The sequence below is a fragment of the Galleria mellonella genome, unplaced genomic scaffold (assembly GCF_026898425.1).
Source record: "Galleria mellonella isolate WM207_F2 unplaced genomic scaffold, CSIRO_AGI_GalMel_v1 utg87, whole genome shotgun sequence".
NCBI lineage: Eukaryota > Metazoa > Arthropoda > Insecta > Lepidoptera > Pyralidae > Galleria > Galleria mellonella.
Window position 1 is genome coordinate 42,739 of NW_026442166.1, and position 18,355 is coordinate 61,093.

Genomic DNA, 18,355 nt, shown 5'->3' on the forward strand with positions numbered 1-18,355 from the left:
AGCTATGCATATTTTAGTGACGACCTAGAATGCATTGCAGGTAGTCAGTGCATGCAGGTGGCTCAGGACCGTTCTTTATGGCAGTCTATGGGAGAGGCTTATGTCCAGCAGTGGACGGATAATGTCTGTAATGACGATGATGATGCATATTTTAAACACACAATCGGTACTTAACGCGATGTAAAAACAAAAGTAAATACGAGTGGATAGTCCGAGAAGAAAGTTAATTTGTCTCCGCAGGTTATTAGGTGGATAATATTAATTCGGGAAGTTTTATAAAATAAAACCACGTGTTAATCCTGTTCCTTCCTTATGGAGCCATTTTAATTATACTTTTTTACTGTAAAGTTTTAATAGTTTTTTTTTTTTCACAATAATAATGTAAAGGAAATAAATCTATGTTTCCGATCGAATGAACGAGTAGTGGCTCTAGACAACAATGGTGACAATGCGAGGGTACTTGAAGACACTACGCGAGCTGCCAGACGAAGACGCCGCTCACTTCAGTCCTGTCGTGACCACGACGTGGTGCAATTTACGTCGAAACTTCGGCAATAAAGGAGAAACTGCAATTTTTCGTCATCAATCTGGAAATTTGCCGAAAGCTATCCACAGTTTCGAAGATGGTGGACCATTATTTCATAGACGACATTTATTTTTTCGTTGTCACAGATGGTGGCGTTAAAGTTGGCTCCAGGCCACCAGATACGCTAAGGCCGGCCCTGACAATTGCTTTCAGGTGGACTACCTTTGTTTCGCTGGCAATAATACAATATAAAAGCACTGACCTGGTCTCGTCCCCGTTCTCGGACGGCACTTCGAACCCCATGTCTTCTATATGAGACCTGATGGCCTCCACGGAACACACCCGCGGGTCATATCTGAAGTAGCCGGCCTTCTCTGATAGCTCCACCTGGTAATTAGAACCATATGTTCATAACTATACCTCTGGATGCTGTAGTCATTTGTCAACATGTAACGTTATTTTTAAGTGTTATTTTCATTTTTTAAACATATATAATTGAACAGGAGTTTAATTAAGTTACTTATTAGTTTTTACTTGTCGTTTCCGGCAATAAAAAATTATAAATAAGACAATATTAACACCTGAGTCCTCAGGAATGGCAACGCCATGCGTTATATCGCCCATGGGGTATCATGGGTGAAACAGTATACTCTGTTATGTCCATGGTACTGCTCATGTCTATAGGCGACGGTTACCACTTTCCATCAGGTGGGCCGTCAGCTTGTTTGCCATTCTAAGTTGTATAAAAAAATTAAAGACAATTTTTATTGTCTCTAATTTTTTTATTACTAATTGCGCGATGGTGGGATTTTTCCCGCCATTGCGTGCCATTAGTCCCCATTACTAACAATCCATCCCCCCCCCTCATTCAGTTAGTTATCACGATAACAGTAACGGCAATGGTAAATCCAGTGGAATGAATAGAATAGTATAATATTAACCAAATATGCTCAAAGGACCTCACGAGAGCAATAAATAAAATAATTTTATCTGCAAGATGGAATAACTAATCCACAGTATAGCCTCATGAGCTTTAATTTTATGCACTATCCACCTACTAATATATAGAATACATTAAACATAAGCCATACCAGAGGGAGACTTTGTACAAAAGTCGTTTGCTTGGCCACCTCTGTCCCATTCGTGTTTCAACCGTGCAGCAGTTGTGTTTGCATGGCTGTGTTTCGGTTTGAAGGGTGGGATATGGCGTGAAATTACAGGGTACAGAGGAATAACATCTGAGTCCTCAGGAATGGCAACGCATGGGGGGTATCATGGGAGGAACAGTATACTCTGTTATGTCCATGGTACTGCTCATATTTATAGGCGACGGTTACCACTTTCCATCAGGTGGGCCGTCAGCTTGTTTGTCATTCTAAGTAGTATAAAAAAAAACATAAGCCATAGATTTGACGTGTAGGTACCGGCATAGAATAGGTCACCCTTTAAATTCCCGTGGATATTTTAAGAGGCGACTATGGGAGGGCGAAGTATGGGCAGCAAGGTCCCTCTTAAAACATCACCAAAAGCCAAACTGCAGTTGCCATACCGTCTGCCAAGTGTGGCAACTGGGAAAATCCTCCTTATGGGGGAGACTATGTGATACAACAAAATGTCAATGTATTGTAATGTTCATAAGACATTATAGAATAGAATAGAATAGAATAGAATAGAAATCATTTATTCAAATAAACTTACATTGAAGCACTTTTGAAAAGTCATTAAATTTTTTTTAATCTACCGCTCGTTCGGAAAGCTGTCTCATCACAAGAAGAACGAGCAAGAAACTTGCGTGTTGCTCTTTTAAATAATTTTATTATTACTTTACATTTTTAAGTTTAAGTGTGTGAATACAAACAAATATACATACAAATAATATAATTATGCAAAGCAAATCCTATAATATTTCGTGTCAGGTGGCTTTTTAGACTATATACTACATCGAAGTTACACCAACCTTCACGTGATGAACACCAGGCATTTCGCTGACGGAGCCTTCGATGCTTTTCACGCAGGATTGGCATGTCATGCCGATAATCGGCACGCGCACAGCCACCAGCTCTTGGCTGGACTCTCTGTTGACAAAAGAAATATTCACTATTAATAAGAGAATACCATAGAAATTACCTTCATAAATTTTAAGGAGGTAGAAGTAATTTTGTACAAGACATGGAGTTTCTACGAAATTTATAAACAAGTACATGGATAAAGTAGGATGTTTTTTACTTTTCTGGCTTCGTCCCTCAGCTCTGACATGTGAACTCTCAACTAAACTTGTTCACAAAAACGCAGAACTTTTTTCTTTTGCGCCAAATTCTCGATTCGAAGGAAAGCGACAAAATTCTCTAATAGTTTAGTTTGTGAATATGAGTATATATGTAGACGGTAGCAGTGCCCTTAATCTTACTTATCATTGATGGACAATAAGAAAGGGACTCGGTTAATCATTTCGTAAGAATTATTAGGCAATATAACGTACATTTTTGACCACAAATATGACAACAGAGCTCACCTATTGGTATATGGTTAACGCAGTCTATATAGCTATAGGATGCTATAGGAGACCTATAGCATCAGAGGCATCTTTTCCGTATTGCTGAACATTGCGTCAAAAAGATTTTAACTCATAGCGGACAGTAATTTAATATGCAAACAAATACTAGAGTGTGCACAAAAGTCAATTGCATGGATATCTTTGCCCCCCCCCCCCCTCTCCCAATCCGTGTTTTACCGCGAAGCAGCTGTGTTTACATGACTGTATTCGGTTTGAAGGGCATATGGAAGTAGCATTACATGAACGGAGGAATAACAGCATAATCTACAAGAATAGTAATGTATAAGAAATACTATAGGCATCATCGCAGTGTATTCTGTGATGTTCATGGTACTTTTTTTAATGGGTGACAATGAAATGCGCTAACGGTATACGCTAGCGAGGCACCAGTGATGGATGATAAGTTAAAATGAAAAGGCAGGTCAGTTAGCCCATCGTGATGAATGCACCTGGAATTCAGCGCGATGGTTTCAAGGGGGAATAGATCTAATAGGGTATATTGCTAGCAATGGGACTGGTAGTTCCAATTACTAACAATGCCCTCCGTCCTTTTCCTGGTGCTGTTCATGTCTATAGGCAGCCTTCTTTACAAACAGATCCCAGTATTGGATTACAGAAACTGTAAATGGCTGCATTTTTTAACAGTAATTTAGAAGCTCTTTTCGCAGAAACTGTAACTATCCTCTGGTAAAATTATTATTTCATATTATGTAGTATATAGTATTGTTTACACAATACCTGATCCAGTTTAATGTATTCAAATGTCCCCGGGCGGTTGGCACGAATACGTGAACGGTAATTTTGTAATAAGCGCACGACGAGATTCAAGTCCAAATAATCGATAACTCAGATACGACCTACATAATATTGCACTTGCTGTTACTGATAGATTTGGTCGTAAACCAAGTCGAAAACCTCACAAAGCCAAAAAACTTAGCTCAAGGAACAAAAACTCCATAATCCTTACCTAATATTAAAAATGTGAAAGGGAGTTTGCTTGCTTTGTTTTTTTTTTTTTTGTTAGACCACAAAGGTGGCCTACAAGCATACAGCCCGTCTAATGGCAAACGGTCACTGAAGTCTATGGACATCTGCATCGTTAGGGATGTCACGTGCGCGTTGCTGACCCTGAAGAAATCTTAAGTAATCCTTTTTTGTTTTTTACCTCTTAGCTGCTTAATGGCTTAACCAAATACTATAGGGGAAAGGACCTGTTAGTATTGGGATTTAACAGCTCTAATGCCAACGATGTAACCATTAGGTCGATTTCCATGCGATTCTCCCAAAAACCATAGTGGTAAATTCTTGTGAAATTCGTCACGATGGGCTAGTTGACCTGCTTTCATCCTCACCTATCATCAACGCGTGATCACATCGATTATGTACGAGTATAAAAGGATACATCAATGTTTTCAGATTTCGACTTAGTTTCTAGGAGCAAAATCCAAGATTACTATCACTGGATTTGTAATACTATTTAGTATACCCAATATACTTAAGCCTGTATACATAGATGATAAGTCTATAACGGTACATTATTTCTAATATCTGAAGTTTTATACAAGTGAAATCAAATTCGTTAGCGATGAATACAATTAAGAATCTACACCATGCCAAAAAACATTTTAGGACAGAAATTGTTGTACACGAGGAGCTTCCTCCTGCGAACGCTCAGGCTGCGGAATTAGCTCCCTGCTGAGGTTTTCCCTAGAGACTACAGCATGGAGTTCTCCAAAATTGAGGTAGAGGATTCAGGGCCGACTACGCTCGCATACACTCTGTCCCATTCGTGTTTCTACCGTGAAGCAGTTGTGTTTGCGTGGCTGTTTCGGTTTGAAGGGTGGGAAATGGCAGTTAATTTACAGGGTACAGAGGAATAACACCTGAGTCCTTAAGGATGGCAACACATAGGCGGTATCATAAACTAAACAATATAATCTGTTATGTCCATGGTACTGCACATGTATATAGGAAACGGTTACCATTTTCCATCAGCTTGTTTGCTATTCTAAGTTGTGTAAAAAATAAAAAACTTAATGCCCCTAATAATGCAAGCATTCATAGGCCACAGTCTCCGTTTACCATTAGATAGATAGATAGATAGATAGATAACCTTTATTACCAGTATTAAGAAAATAAAAAATTAAAACAACAAAAAAATAAAACAATTAATGTTGCTGGCAATAGGAGCCGCCTTAGCTGTTGCTATATATGTACAGCTCCACCGAGAAGTACTTATATAGCGCTGATTTTCAGGCGGCCCCTTGACTCCTTTACCTTTAGCATGCGTGCGGGTCGCCAATACCTATTTCTCGGATGATTAGGTAGATCATATACTTGCTTGCCACCTCAGTGGTATAATATAATATAGGGGGGGGGGGAAGGGATTATTAGTAATGGAGACTGAGAATCCTATTGCTAGTAATATACCCAACCAGGTCGACCTCCTCGCGGTTCTCCCTGGAAATTATCATGGTTAATTCCTGATGAATTCATCATGATGTGCTAACTGGCCTGTTTTCATTCTCATCTATCACCCTTCACTGGTGCTCCGCCAGCGTATCCCGTTAGCGCAGGCGGGGTTACCATACCATTTTCACCCATCAAAAAAAAATATAGGATTTTTCCGAACCGCGATTATCGGACAGAGATACAAACAAACAGTCGAACTGAGTTTTTTTTTTTAAATCAGTTAATAAACCAGTCAACCGTAAATTGTAGAGCGAGGAGCGCCCGCTCACTAGCCGGAATGTCCGCGCTCAATTCTTATCAGTTGTAATTTCACGCGGTTTACCAACTAATCAGCGGATAGATATTGTTTTACGACTATTTGTTTTGTGTCATTAGTTACGCTGGTTTAGTAGTTCGTTTGTTTGGGAACATCATGCATGTTTTTTTTTATACCACTGAGGTGGCAAACAAGCCCACCTGATGGTAAGTGGTTACCGTAGCCTATGAACGCCTGCAATACCAGAGGTATTACGCGTGCGTTGCCGACCCTAAAGAAACCTCTTTACCCCCCTTTTGAAGAATCCCATGCTGTAGTCTCTTGGGAAAATCTCGGCAGGGAGCTCATTCTACAACCTGAGTGTTCGTGGGAGGAAACATCTCTGAAACCGCGCAGTACGCGACCATTGAGGCTGTAGGACACGAGGATGAACTCCCTGTCGATGGCGAGCCGTACGACGTATTAATAACAATTTATAAAAATATATATCTACATATATTTTTATAAATTGTTATTAAATGTAATATATTGAAACTGCTCAATGATGTTTTAAGCCGGTGTCCGTAACTGGACGTGTTTGTCTCCAACTTGCTGGAGTTTCGTCGGATGACCACAATGTGTTTGTTTTTTTAAGATTTAAGACATTATTATTGTAATAAGATTTAAATGTAATTAATATTATTACATTTATTTATACATATGTGTTACTGTACAAATGCTTTCTTGAGTGAATGTATTGGGAAACTGTAAAGCTCACTCAGTTGATGAAATAAATAAATACAAAAGATAAATTTAAGATTTTGCTCCATAAAAACACTTTTTTTACAATACGGGGCAAACGAGCATGCGGCTCACCTGATGGTAAGTGTCTACCGCCGCCCATGATCACCCACAACATCAACGGCTTTGCAAGTATGCTGCTAACCTTATAAAAAGGAATATGCTCTTTTTTTAAAGGTTATGATGTCGTATCGGTTCAGAAATACTGCTGCTTGAAGTTGATTCCAAAGAGAGAGTTACTTTAAAGAACCTAATTAATATGGGATCATATTGGGACTGTAGTTATTCCAACTGCTATTTTAATGGTGAGGTGAGGATGTTTCCAAACATAGTAAATGACTTTTAAAAGAAAAGTCTTTTGGGGTGTTATTTCGCGCCAATTTATTACGTTAATATGCTCTTAACATCGCCAACTTTAATACAAATACGCGTGCGTAGGCGCTAAATCATATTATATTAGGAAGGTTATTTACCATACATACAAATAAGATTTTGTGTACGACTATAGCTCAATTTGGTAAAAAATCAGTGCAGAGTTTTTGAAGATATCGCGAAAATTACACATAAAAAAGTAAATGATTCTACTTTTTTTTAAGTGATTTAAAAATTTCAAATCTTCCTTTTTTTAATGGATGATAATGGAATGGTAACCCCACCCGCGCTATCGGTATACACTGGCGGAGCACCAGTGAAGGATGATACGTGAGGATGAAGCAGAAAGGTCAGCTGGCCCATCGTGACGAATCCAACAAGAAATGTTCACGATGGTTTTCAGGGGGAACCACGTGAAAATCGACTGAATAGGGCATATTTCTAGCAATGGGGCTATCAAACTCCATTGCTAACAATCCCTTTCCCCCTTAAATCTCCTATTGGAAGCTACATAACAAAATTTATGCACATGCATGCATACATCTATCAATTCTCTAGTACCTACCCATAATATTAGATGTGCTTATTTTAGGGTTAGATAGCGACGTCTGATATGTCCAATCAAGGCTACAAATTTATTATTACTTATCTTATCAATGAGGTTCCGTATTATTTACGTGAGAACCTTGGTTTTTATATTATTCGAGTGTTTTTCAATAATACAGCCATTATCACATTGATATTTTTATAGGAAAACATATATAAATAATGGATACTTTTGCATCGCATAAACAATGAAGCATACAGCCCGCCTGGTGGTAGCCACAGCAATACGAAGGGAACCTAACATCGTTCGTTCTATTAATTTAAATGTAGTTGCCTACAAACATGAACCATGGGCATCAATGGTCACTTTACACTTTTTTTTAATGGAATGGTAACCCCGCCCGCAGGGGGGAAAGGGACTGTTAGCAATAGAGTTTGACAGCCCCATTTGCTAGCAATATGCCTTATTAGATCGCCCTCCACATAGTTCCCCCTGGAAATCATCGTGAACAATTCTTGTTGAATTCGTCACGATGGGCTAATTGACCTGCTTTATACTCACCTATCATCCTTCACTGGTGCCCCGCCGGTGTATACCGATAGCGCGGGTGGGGTTACCATTCCATTATCATTCATTAAAAAAAAAAAACCCGCCCGCACTAACGGTATACGCTGGCGGAGTACCAGTGAGCGATAATAAGTGAGAATAAAAAGGAAGATCAGTTAGCCCATCGTAATAAATATATTTGGAATTCAGCACGATGGTTTCCAATGGGAACCACGTGGAGGTCGACCTGAGCAATACAGCCTTATTGCTAGTAATGGAACTGGTAGTCCACATTACTAACAATCCCTATCCACCGGTCAGTTTACACTGTGATGCCCATGATATCACACATGCAGTGACTTTCCTGAGGAGTATGACGCCACGGCACTGTATCTTGTAATTTACCAGAGGGCGACACCCTCACTATTAATATTAATAATATCGCGTAACTTTATCGATATACCCTACTGTTCAAACTGAAGCGCAGCATGCAAGAACAGCTGCTTGGCAGCCGACAGGCAAGTGAGAGGAATTCAAATAGATGACTTTATTTCGGTGAAAAGTTCAACTATGTCATCAAATTCACATTACCTTTTTTCACAACACTTAAGTAAACAGACAAGGCTGTATATAGTATTTTTTTGGTTATTAAGGACTTGCATCCAAAGCCGTAAAACATATTAATAAAAAAAAGCAATTAAAAAAATCATAATGTTCACGTGTTCGAATTTCAAATGCACTGTATACCTAGTCACGTACAACTCGAACACGCGCCGAGTGCAAAACAATATCCCTATCAAACGCTTCAGCGCTGTGGATCTGTGAAACAATTCTCGAGTCGATTGTATTGAAGCGCTGCAAAGCTATACGAGCAATGCGACAGTCATGGTGTCGTGTGAACACTGATTAACGTACATATGACACACATAAAATTGTAATAATATATTGAAATTTAGAAGCAGAATCTTATGATTTAAAACAAATTGATTAACAATTAGTGATTACATGTCTATACTAAAGTAAAATAGGTAAATACGGTTTAAATGGGAGTAGAGAAGTATCTAAAGTTAGTAAAACACATTCCTACAGGAGAGCAATATCATTCGAAGGAAACTAGATGTAAAAATGGTCGCGTACAACGCGGTTTCAGAGATGTTTTCTCCCACGAACACTCAGATTATGAAATGAAACTCCCTGCCGAGGTTTTCCCAAGAGACTACAGCATGGGGCTCTTCAAAAGAGGTTTCTTTAGGGTCGGCAACGCGCGCGCAATACCTCTGGTATTGCAGGTGTTCATAGGCTAGGGTAACCGCTTACCATCAGGTGGGCCGTGTGCTTGTCACCTCAGTGGTATAAAAAAAATTAAATAGAATGTTACTGGCATATAGAATATATGTCAGAACATACAAAAAGACGATGCTGTATTTATTCATAATGACAATTTTATCATAGCTCATCAATTTACCATAATGTAATGACTGATGTATCGGAAACCAATCGTAACGACGACGAACTCATTTTAATGAAGGAGACCTTTGTCTTAGCAAAATAAACAGACATGTAGATTAATAGCTAACTCGACAGATACTGTTCTGTCCAAATTGTACATTTTTCTCCATAATTACAGCCGTTTTTAAGTGAAGCGTAATAGATTTAAACAAGTTACTTAAATTTATATAAATTATTTAAAAAAAAAGTACAAACTCACAAACTTTTTCACACTGGCAACGGTGACCTACTTGTCTATGCCCGTTCGTTCTATTTTCAAAACTAACCGGCTCACACGTGTATATCAAACATGGCGGTCGTTAGATTGGTTGTTATTAAAAATATATTGTTTAGAATTAAAACGAATTATTACAATGGTGTTTGTATAAACATGACAATGGTCCATCAATTGATATAATAAGTTATTTTTTTATACAACTTAGAATGGCAAACAAGCTAACTGCCCACCTGATGGAAAGTGGTAACCGTCGCCTATAGACATGAACAGTACCATGGGCATAACAGAGTATACTGTTTCGCTCATGATACCCCCTATGCGTTGCCATTCCTAAGGTCTCAGGTGTTATTCTTCTGTACCTTATAAATTCACTGCCATATCCCACTCTTCAAACCGAAACACAGCCATGCATACACAACTGCTACACGGTTGAAACACGAATGGGACAGAGGTGTCCAAGCAAACGACTTAGCTGTAACTATAATTGAATTATGAATAAATCTCATCTCCAGTTCCCAGCATATGGACTCATAATACGTCCTTTAATTCACAATACACTTTATAACCCTTTATTTACATTTCTCAACTCAGTCTCAACATGGATGTTAAAGTTATTTACCATTTAGTAATATGTACATATTAAACGTCATTAGAATGCAATGCACACGGCTTGTAAACTAATAAAATTATCATAGTGATACACAGACATAACACCGTGTGCATAATCATGTACCGCTTTTTCTCTCTCACTTCCACCTATGCAAACCATATAATTGTTCCACGACACTCCTTTCGTTCATATTATTTGATTTGGTGGTGTCTTTTGATTGTTAAAATATATCCTATGGTGTCCTAAAATTGATTAAGATACGATGGGACTACGTGCCTAAAGGGACAAAAGTCACTTAATAAATAAAGATAAAAAAAAAAATCTTGAACGTGTGCTCTGCTGAACGAATGGATATGAAATGCAAAGGAATATAATGTAATAGCGTTGAATATAAGGAATTTCCCACTTATGTGAAGCAATTTCTTTGTTTACTTATTATTTTTCAGGACTTTCCAAAAGTTGCTTTACTTCGCCAATTTTAAACCGATGTTCACAATTCTCTCCGTGATCGATAACGTTTACTTCTTTGGCGACTTCATTTTAATTACGTCACGATTGAAACTGCCAGTGTTGCTAGATACGATTTTTGATTTTTATCTAAATGTCGAATATTTTTTCTCCAAATCGATATGATTTCTTTCATTCTTACCCAGTCATGAACTTGTGTTGAAGTTTAAGTAAGTTTAGCCATGTAATCACAAAGCGGATGTCAAAAATTGAAATAAAAAAAATATTATAAAACCTTTCCCTATATTTTAAATTCTTTTGCTACTTTTATTAGTATATTTTATGTATTTATAAACAGCTGTACAGGTTACCAAACCAATACGACGAAAACTGTGAAATAAATTATCCAAATCTCTCCAAATAGACAACATGAGTACAGTGGAACCGCAGTAGACAAGCCTGTATCGCGGGAGTCCGTAAAGAGATTATCAAAACGTAATATTTTACAAATACAGATCAGTAAGTCAATTACCCCATAATTTCGTGAACAGAAAGATTTTTACCCAAAATTGCGGAAAAATACCCAATGTGGCAACGTTAGAAATTGCCGTTTTTCTTTACGAATCAGAAATTTCGCAAATATACTTACCTTAAATTTTAAGTACATTTGAATCATATTTGCGACAGAGTGGATACAAGATCGACTTGAGATAGTAGAGCAGTAGCCATACTGTATGGATTGTTTCTACTTAAACTGTGCTTATAGTATATTTGGTAGTGGTAGTGGCCACAACTTGACATTGTCTTACTATGAAAGGAGGGTCACCTTGACTGGCACACGCACAGTTATTTGAACATGGTATCTACGGTTTTTATTCATTATTCGACTACGGTGGTAAAAGAGTTCCTTCAAATCGGAACAAAGCATGCAAACAAACTGTTTAGCGGTAGAAATAAGTCAAAAACAGGTACCCATGCGGAAAACTATACAAATCTCCTTACATTCTTCGCTATTAATCACTTTCTCTCCATCTAGATTTAGCTAAATATATTTGTAAAACAATGACTGTCTATTGTTTTTAACTAACCAAGAATCTAGTACAGGAAATGTCGAAAATATCCGACGTGCTATTCGACTTAAAAGACAGGCCGTGAATTTAATGACAATTAAACTTTTTTTTTTTATACAACTTAGAACAGCAAACAAGTTGACGACATACCTGATGGAAAGTGGTAACCGTCGCCTATAGACATGAGCAGTACCATTGGCATAACAGAGTATACTGTTTCGCCCATGATACTCCCCATGCGATGCCATTCCTGAGGGCTCAGGTGTTATTCCTCTGTACCCAGTAAATTCACGCCATATCCCACCCTTCAAACCGAAACACAGCCATGCAAACACAACTGCTTCACGGTTGAAACACGAATGGGACAGAGGTACCCAAGCAATCGACTTTTGTACAGTCTCCCTCTGGTGAACTGAGAATCGAACTTGTGAATCCTGGGCTGCAGTGTATCGTTCCATTATATTGACTGTGCCATCATTGCTGGACATATAACCAACTTTACTGCTATAGTTTACTATAATTTATATCGTATACAGCAGGATATAAAATAATGGGAATATTATCGCTTCGACACGACGAAGGGCCGTCACTTTATTGAACGGAGGAGGGAGAGCGATGTTAGGAATTTTTTCATTACTTCTACTCAAATAGCTGAATTAATAGTCGACCTATTTAAAGTCGGGTTGTGTTATGTGCCCATTACACGATCAATCACTTCAATCGATCATAAACTTGCAAATATTTCAAAGTCAAATTTGAAAATGGAATTGTAATGTTATATTTTTTATTAATTTTTTTTTTTATTACATAATTATAACATAACTCAGGTACAACATAAACAACTATTGCTTTTTATAGTTTTACCGTGCACTTGAAGAATCGTGGGTAGATTATCTATAGCTTAACTTTTTAAAATTGCTGCATAGTACAAAATATTATATAATATTATATACTGGCTGTGTGCCACGGCTTTGCCCACGTGATAATAGATAAAAGGTAGAGGAATAAGATGTAAGATATAATTAGGCTTTCTGATAAAAATAATATCGTAACTTACCCGATCTCCAGATCGTCCAGCCGCTGGTATTTTACTCCTCTCGACAGCATCGTGTCTCGTTTGCACACACACAGACACACACACTATTCACTATATATGTTCATTTTAACACTATAATATTCACCAATATTCGTGTTACTTGTGTTCTTTATGATAAAAAAAATAAATGAATAAAAATAGAAAATACATACGATTTTTGGTCTTAGTAATATACTCGCTCTATGTGATTTTTTATAGTATTTTTTTAACTAAATTTACTTATACTATAATATTTTTGTGTCTTTCTACTTCCCTGTAACTAAGAATACTACATATCTTCACGCCAGCCTCCCTAGTCACTTAGCAAACTAATCTATCCATAGAATCGTTTCGATCAACGCTCGCATGAGAGAGAACAAGACAACGCGCGTTACCATCTCACTCGATAGAGTGAGTTTTTTTTTAGTGGGTGATAATGAAATAGTAACCCCACCCGCGCTATCGGTATACACCAGCGGGGCACCAGTGAAGGATGATAGGTGAGGATGAAGTAGGTCAGTTAGCCCATCGTGACGTGAGTTCGTTCAAGATGGTTTCCAGGGGGAACCACGTGGAGGTTGACCTGATAGGGCAAATTGCAAGCAATAGGGCTGTTAAACTCTATTGCTAACAATCCCTTTCCGCCTGAGTGAGTGTCGTATATAAAAACGTTCATAATTATAAAAGTGTAACAAAAGATGTATAGGAATAGAGTTAATTCACATAATACAAACCGAATCTATTAACAGAAGTGTTATCTCACAGACAGTGATATCTCACAGACTCACTAACGATACATCTTTTGTTAAATTTTTTTATAATTTTAAACGTTTTTTATATACGACATTAACATATTACATCTTATTTTTTTTTATTTTTTATTAATTTTGTAAGTTTTTATTTATCAACAAGCTATGGACAATTCCAACAGTGAGTTACTCCATTTTGAAAAAGGGCATTTAACTTGTCACGGTGTGTAAATCGAAACCACGTAAACAAAAAACTGTTGCACTATTTATAAAATTGACAGATAATGCAAACCTTGCCGGAGTATGGTATGAAATTAGACATATCGCTACATCATTAGGTTTGGAATCAGTGGTAGACAGATAAACAGTTATCATCGAAACAATAACGGGATTTATTTGTAACACAGAGTTCTTAAGAACGATGGCGGATTTATCCCATAAAAAGGCATCCTCCAGTCAATGTATAACAATACGGAATCCTAAAAAATCGTGTGTGGAATCCTAAAAATAGTAAACAAAAAAGGAATTCAAACCATAACATAGTCTATCTGTAACAGCCGAGCCATTACGTAGCCGGCTAGTGAAAGTATTAAAGTAAGACAGAACTTTATAAAAGAAAGGGACAAGAAATCCACTTTCGTTGGTTACGAGTATCTACGCTTTGCAATTGGGTTAATTTCTATTCGTTACAAAACTTCTTAAAATCGCTTTTCCGATATAACAGTGATACCCTAAAGGTCCGGACACACTATGGACAATTTGTCCCAGTGCAATATTACTTTTTGTGAAAACTGTATACTGTTGGGGGGACAAGGGATTGTTAGTAATGGAGATTAAGAATCCCATTGTTAGCATTATACTCAACCAGGTTGACCTTCACGCGGTTCCCCCTGAAAACTAACCACGAACCACTGAAATTAACCACGATATTTTTGGGGGGAAAGGGATTCCCCCCAAAAATATCGTGATTAATTTCTGATGAATTCATCATGATGTGCTAACTGGCCTGTTTTCATTCTCATTAATCACCCTTCATTGGTGCCCCGCCAGCGTATCCTGTTAGCGCAGGCGGAGTTACCATGCCATTTTCATCCATAAAAAAAACTGTATACTGTTTACTACTTTTATTTATTTATTCATATATTCATTAGTATAAATATATGTACACAGCGGACTTAACGCTAAAAGCATTCTCTCCCAGTCAACAATAGGGAAGTGTCAGAATACTCGAATGCGGTACTACTAATTATTGATATACATACATACTAAAATAACATATATAAACGAATAAATATATATAAATAATAAATATACTTATACATATATTTTATGCCCTTAAAAGAGCAAATACTGATATATAAAAAACTATGTTATCAGTGAGTGATTTGGAGTGTATTTATTCTAGCTATCTATCTGCAGTGTGGTCCCCGGCATAGAATGGGCCACAACTTCCTTTCTCATAAGTGTCGTAAGAGGCGACTAAAGGAAGGCGAGGGATGGGCAGCAGCGTCCCTCATGACACATCTTCAAAGCCTGACTGCGGTTGCCAATACGCCTGCCAAGCGTGGTAACTACTATCAAAAACTCCAAGGGGGAGAGATATGTTCAGCAGTGGACAGTTAAGGGCTAATCTGACGATGTTGATTATCTATCCATGCGAAGCCGGGATATGTCGATAGTATTTTTTAAAAACAAAAATGAATATCTATTCGTTGACGATAAAATAGTCCTGTGTGCGTATTTTGTAAAAGTACCAAATGGCCGAAGTCTCTTTCCGTATTTATTTATCTAATGATAGGGACCACCAGAGGGAGACTTTGGACAAAAGTCGATTGCTTGGATACCTCTGTCCCATACGTGTTTCAACCGTGAAGCAGTTGTGTTTGCATGGCTGTGTTTCGGTTTGAAGGGTGGGATATGGCGTGAATTTACTGAGTACAGAGGAATAACACCGGAGTCCTCAGGAATGGCAACGCATGGGGGGTATCATGGGTGAAACAGTATACTCTGTTATGTCCATGGTAGTGCTCATGTCTATAGGCGACGGTTACCACTTTCCATCAGGAGGGCCGTCAGCTTGTTTGCCATTCTAAGTTGTATAAAAAAAAATGGTGAGTTTGACCTGATAAAGGAAATATCATGGGATGCTCGCGGGCTGGACGTGAAAATTCAATTTGACTTTCTTATTATATTGTCAATATGTCCATTTTGCCTGACTGTCAAAAAAAAGGGTACTGTCTTATATTACTAATATAATATATTTTTTTTTTATGCGACGTAGAATGGCAAACAAGCTGACGGCCCACCTGATGGAAAGTGGTAACCGTCGCCTATAGACATGAGCAGTAGCATGGACATAACAGAGTATACTGTTTCGCCCATAATACCCTCCATACGTTGCCATTCCTGAGGACTCAGGTATTTATTTCTCTGTACCCTGTAAATTCACTGCTATATTCCACCCTTCAAACCGAAACACAACTGCTTCACGGTAGAAACACGAATGCGACAGAGGTGCCCAAGCAAAAGACTTTTGTACAAAGTCTCCCTCTGGTAATATAATAAATATGTAACTACGCGATGTTTGTACATGGGATATACTTAAGAAAAAATAATATAAGGGGTCTATATAAGAACGATAGCGACTAAAAATTTTTTTTCTTCTGTCTGTCTGTATGTTTATTTCAGCGTTACGCCAAAACTACTGCACCAAATAGGATGTGGTTTTCACAGCCATAACTTAAAATCTGGTGTATGTTTTGTCTCGATACGCCAACTAGAAGTTGCCTATTTCACTGGCTTTTCTACTTCTGAAATCCATGCGTACGAAGTAATGAACAAAAAACAAATATGGACTTTAACCCAACGTATTATAAACAGATTAAGACTTTTTTTTTTAAATGAAATAATAAACGAAAAAAATATATACCGAATTGAGAACCTTCTTCTTTTTTGAAGTCGGTTGATAAGTCAAATTATTCTATTAAGATAATAGCCATGTTATTTTACGGCAATTTACTTTACAAATCGAGGTATCGTGTGTCTGCGTAAACTCCGTTGTGTCAACACAACAAACAAAAAGTTTTTGATTTCAATAACCACAAAATGAATATGGGAAACCGCATGTTGAAATTAACAGATTTACCTCCAATACTTCCTTTCCACTTTAGGTGTTACTGGAAGAGAACTCTCTTAGAGTTAACGCTTCTTTGCATAACGGTGGAAATTTCCATCATAACATTGAATGCACAAAAATTATATAAAAGACCAAGTTCAGTTAAGTTGATCGCGTCTGGACACCTTTTTAATGTCCATCGCAGAAAAAAAAACATAGCTGTCAAATTTATTTTTTTTAACCATTTTTCCTTTTATTTTGAACTTGAATCGATTTATTTCACCAATAAAAAAAAATCAAAAGCAAAGAAGGGTTTGTACATTTGATTATCTCTGTTGTATTAAATAAATAAATAATTATACTGCTCCCATGTTGGTCAAAGCCTCTTTTTCCATATAAAACAATGGGAGCAAACGAGCATACGTTTCACCTGATGGTAAGTGACTATCGCCACCTAGGACCATCCACAACACCAGTAGAATTACATGTGTTTTCCCCAAATTCTGACTGTATTTTTTATAAAAATAAAATCTTAATAATAAATTATTATTTATCCATTCCGCCTTATCACAGACTGTTATCGACGAATTCGAGATGTCACTGTAGTACCTGTCTGATAAGTGCAGGTAATATTTGTCCACGATATCGTGTTTACTACGACGGAGGTATTAGATTTATGTAAGCTGACATTAGATAAAATATGTAGAACTTTGTCAACAATCTATATAGATATAATAAAATTATAACGTATTACCGTTTATTTTTAATATAAACTGTAAATGTTTTAGTTATTTCAGTGTATTTTTCGTTTCTACATTTTCTTTGAACTAATCTACTGCTATTGGCTGCAGACCTGTACAGCTTTACCAAACGCTTGCAAGGCAAGTGCAGAGGTCACTCTAAGTCTGCAGATAGGAGCGAATAACAGTAGACTTGGGCCAATGTTTTTTTTAATGGGTGATAATGGAATAATAACCCCGCCTGTGCTATCGGTGTACACAGGCGGGGTACAAGTGAAGGATGACAGAGCATCCTACATTTTCACCTGTCATCTCTCACTGGTGCTCCGACTGTGTATACCAATAGTACAACCAGGGTTAATTTTCACACATAAAAAAAAATATTGGCAAAATTATACCATAACTATAACACCAAATTGAAAGTTAAGATATATTATAAATTCCAAGTATTTTCCTCAATATCACGTCATTTATTTACAGATAAACCTGATCTTCGCTACTTAATTAATGTCGAAAACCTGCATGGTAGGACGCAGCACCATGCAATAAATATATAAATATTATACTATGCAGTATGATATAGGTACTTATGCATTTTGCAACTTTTTGTACAACACAGGTGACCTAGAACCTGTCGATACAGGGACGCCATCTTCTTACGAGTAATAATTGATTATAACATAAGACATGATATCGATAGAAGGCTATTAATTAAATGTACTATTTAATTTAATTTTTATTTACCTGTTAACGCGTATAATATGTGTATA

General features: G+C 37.3%; 1 protein-coding gene across 6 annotated transcripts in view; it reads right to left on the reverse strand.

The window, feature by feature from the left end:
- LOC113514436 (copper-transporting ATPase 1) overlaps positions 1–18,355 on the reverse strand; it is a 61,706-nt gene that overhangs the window by 34,777 nt on the left and 8,574 nt on the right. For 4 of the 6 annotated variants that reach the window (XM_052902135.1, XM_052902140.1, XM_052902137.1 and 1 more), the window contains exons 2-4: positions 12,964–13,109; positions 2,484–2,601; positions 789–913 (exon numbers count right to left, since the gene is read on the reverse strand). In XM_052902135.1, coding sequence (XP_052758095.1) covers positions 789–913; positions 2,484–2,601; positions 12,964–13,013 — 293 coding nt within the window. In that variant the 5' untranslated portion in view covers positions 13,014–13,109. The remainder of the gene's footprint in view (positions 1–788; positions 914–2,483; positions 2,602–12,963; positions 13,110–18,355) is intronic. The other 2 variants (XM_052902138.1, XM_052902139.1) reach the window with 2 other exon arrangements.